At 55.8% G+C, this 2,396-nt stretch overlaps 1 protein-coding gene across 1 annotated transcript in view; it reads right to left on the reverse strand.

The window, feature by feature from the left end:
• Position 1: 1 nt before the first annotated feature.
• Positions 2-2,396, reverse strand: part of RUBCN (RUN domain and cysteine-rich domain containing, Beclin 1-interacting protein) — a gene marked incomplete at both ends in the record, with an annotated part of 50,334 nt that continues 47,939 nt past the window's right edge. Inside the window, 3 exons of the mRNA XM_015425971.1 lie at positions 2-126; positions 1,381-1,474; positions 1,915-2,068. Of these exons, the coding sequence (XP_015281457.1) occupies positions 2-126; positions 1,381-1,474; positions 1,915-2,068 (373 nt within the window). The remainder of the gene's footprint in view (positions 127-1,380; positions 1,475-1,914; positions 2,069-2,396) is intronic.

Consider the following 2,396-nt stretch of genomic DNA (forward strand, 5'->3'; position numbering starts at 1 on the left):
CCTCGTAGTCGGAGAGGTCGGCCTCCATGCTCTGCTTCGCCAGCATCTCCCGCCGCGCCCGGAGCCGCTCGCATTTGGGGCAGCGCCCAGTCCGGAAGCAGGCTCTGTGATAGCAGGCTTTGCATTCTGCAGCGGGGGAGAGAACAGAAGCGCCGGCTGAGTGGGGAGGCGGCAAGCGTTGCGGGAAGGAGACTGCGGGGACCTGAGGACCTGCGGCGGTCCCCCCGGAACTCACACGTCGAAGTGGCGCAGACCGGAAGTCCAAACCCCACAATGGGTCTACTGCGTTAAGGCCCTGCTTGTAGTCTCCCTAGAACCACCGGGGCGAACTGTTGTGGGAAAGAGGGTGCTAGACGACAAATGACCAAATCCAGCAAGGCTCCCCTGAAGTTCTTGCACTGCAAATGACCCCCCAATTAAGAACATAAGGATGTAAGAGAAGCCCTGCTGGATCAGGCCAATGGCCCACCCAGTCCAACACTCCGCATCACACAGTGGTCAAAACCCAGGGGCCACCAGGAGGTCCACCAGCGGGCTAACTTCCCACCCCCCTCTAATCCAGAAGGGCAAGAGGAACTATACCCCCTAACATTGAGAAGAGAGGAGATTGGATTTATACCCCGCCCCTCACTACCCAAGGGAGTCTCAGAGCGGCTTACAAACTCCTTTCTCTTCCCCTCCCCACAATAGACGCCCTGTGAGGCAGGTGGGGCTGAGAGAGCTCTTTCAAGGACTGCTCTTGAGAGAACAGCTCTGAGAGAACTTGTGACTGACCCAAGGTCACCCAGCTGGCTGCATGTGGAGGAGTGGGGAATCAATCCCAGTTCTCTGAGATTAGAGTCCGCGCTCCTAACCACTACACCAAACTGAGGCCTACAAGCAACTGGTGCAAGGGAAAGAACAGAAGACTTGAGTGTTCAGTTCAATTGGCGCCTATGGACTACACCATGTTTTTTGTTGGCATAACTGTCCACCTCTGGAGGGGTGTGTCCCCCAGGATGAAAGGGCTAAGGGAGCCAATTAACTTTGGCTGCGCCCCCAGAAGAAGAAGAAGAGGAGGAGGAGAAGAGATGGGATTTATTCCCCGCCCTTCACTACCCAAAGGAGTCTCAGAGCCGCTTATTATCTCCTTCCCCTCCCCCTCCCCACAACAGACACCCTGGGAGGTAGGTGGGACTGAGAGAGCTCTTTTGAGGACTGCCCTTGAGAGAACTGCTCTGGCAGAACTATGGCTTGCCCAAGGTCATCCAGCAGCTGCAAGTGGAGGAGTGGGGAATCAAACCCAGTTCTCCCAGATTAGAGTCCGTGCACTCACTTAACCACTGCACCAAACTGGGCACCCAGCCACAGGCAATCGTCGCTCCTGTTTGACATGCCTACCTTCACACGTCTGGCACTTATTCAGCTCGAAGGGGAAAATGATATCCTCTTCGTTCTGGCAGAACTCACAGATGAAGCCTTTAGCCTGGCACAACTGTAAGGGGGGGGGAGAAGAGGATGAGGAAGAAGCAAGCAGCAGCAACAGCAGCAGAAGAGATTGGATTTATACCCCGCCCTTCACTACCCGAAGGAGTCTCGGAGCGTCTTACAATCTCATTCCCTTCCCCTCCCCACAACAGACACCCTGTGAGGGAGGTGGGGCCGAGAGAGCTGTTTCGAGGCCTGCCCCTGAGAGAACAGCTCTGAGAGAACTTGTGACTGACCCAAGGTCACCCAGCTGGCTGCATGTGAAGGAGTGGGGGAAATCAAACCCGGTTCTCCCAGATTAGAGTCCGCGCTCCTAACCACTACGAGGTCTTACTTCAAGGTCAGGATTGTCTCCTCGGACTGGCAGCAGCTCTCCGGGGTCTCTGGCAGAGGTAGAAACGGTAACATCGACAAAAGAACTGAATAAGGGGGGAAGGGAGTACTTACCATGCACTTCTCGACATGGAGGGTCCCTGCCTTGAAGAGCTCGGCCAAGCGGGGCGCCAGCTCCCCCTTCTTGGTGGCGCTCAGGTCGTTCAAGGAGTAGAGGTGGAGATCCTCCGTCAGGTGGCCTGGCACGCTGTCGAAGGCATCCAGGAGCCTGGGGGGACCGACAAAAGGGGAGGTCAGCGCTGCTAGAAGGCTGCCCGGATTCTGCATAAAACAACAGCACCCCCGGCCCCATATTCCCTGTCCCTCCTCTGCAAATAAATTCCGCAGCTGGTATAGAACGATGCAAGCGGGGGATATTTGCCGGCTGGGCCGAGAGACGCTCTTTCCCACCAGAATCTCGCTGTCTTTCCTCTTCTTCCCCCTGAAGTGTCTATTTGTCCTTTTGTCTTGCCTCGTTTCGTTATTTCATAGATTCGCAGAGTTGGAAGGGGCCATGCTTTAAAACGGGAAGCGGTTTGTTGTTTTGTAAAGGTCTG

This window comes from Gekko japonicus, unplaced genomic scaffold (genome assembly GCF_001447785.1).
Source record: "Gekko japonicus isolate JY-2015 unplaced genomic scaffold, Gekko_japonicus_V1.1 scaffold3730, whole genome shotgun sequence".
Taxonomy (NCBI): Eukaryota; Metazoa; Chordata; class Lepidosauria; order Squamata; family Gekkonidae; genus Gekko; species Gekko japonicus.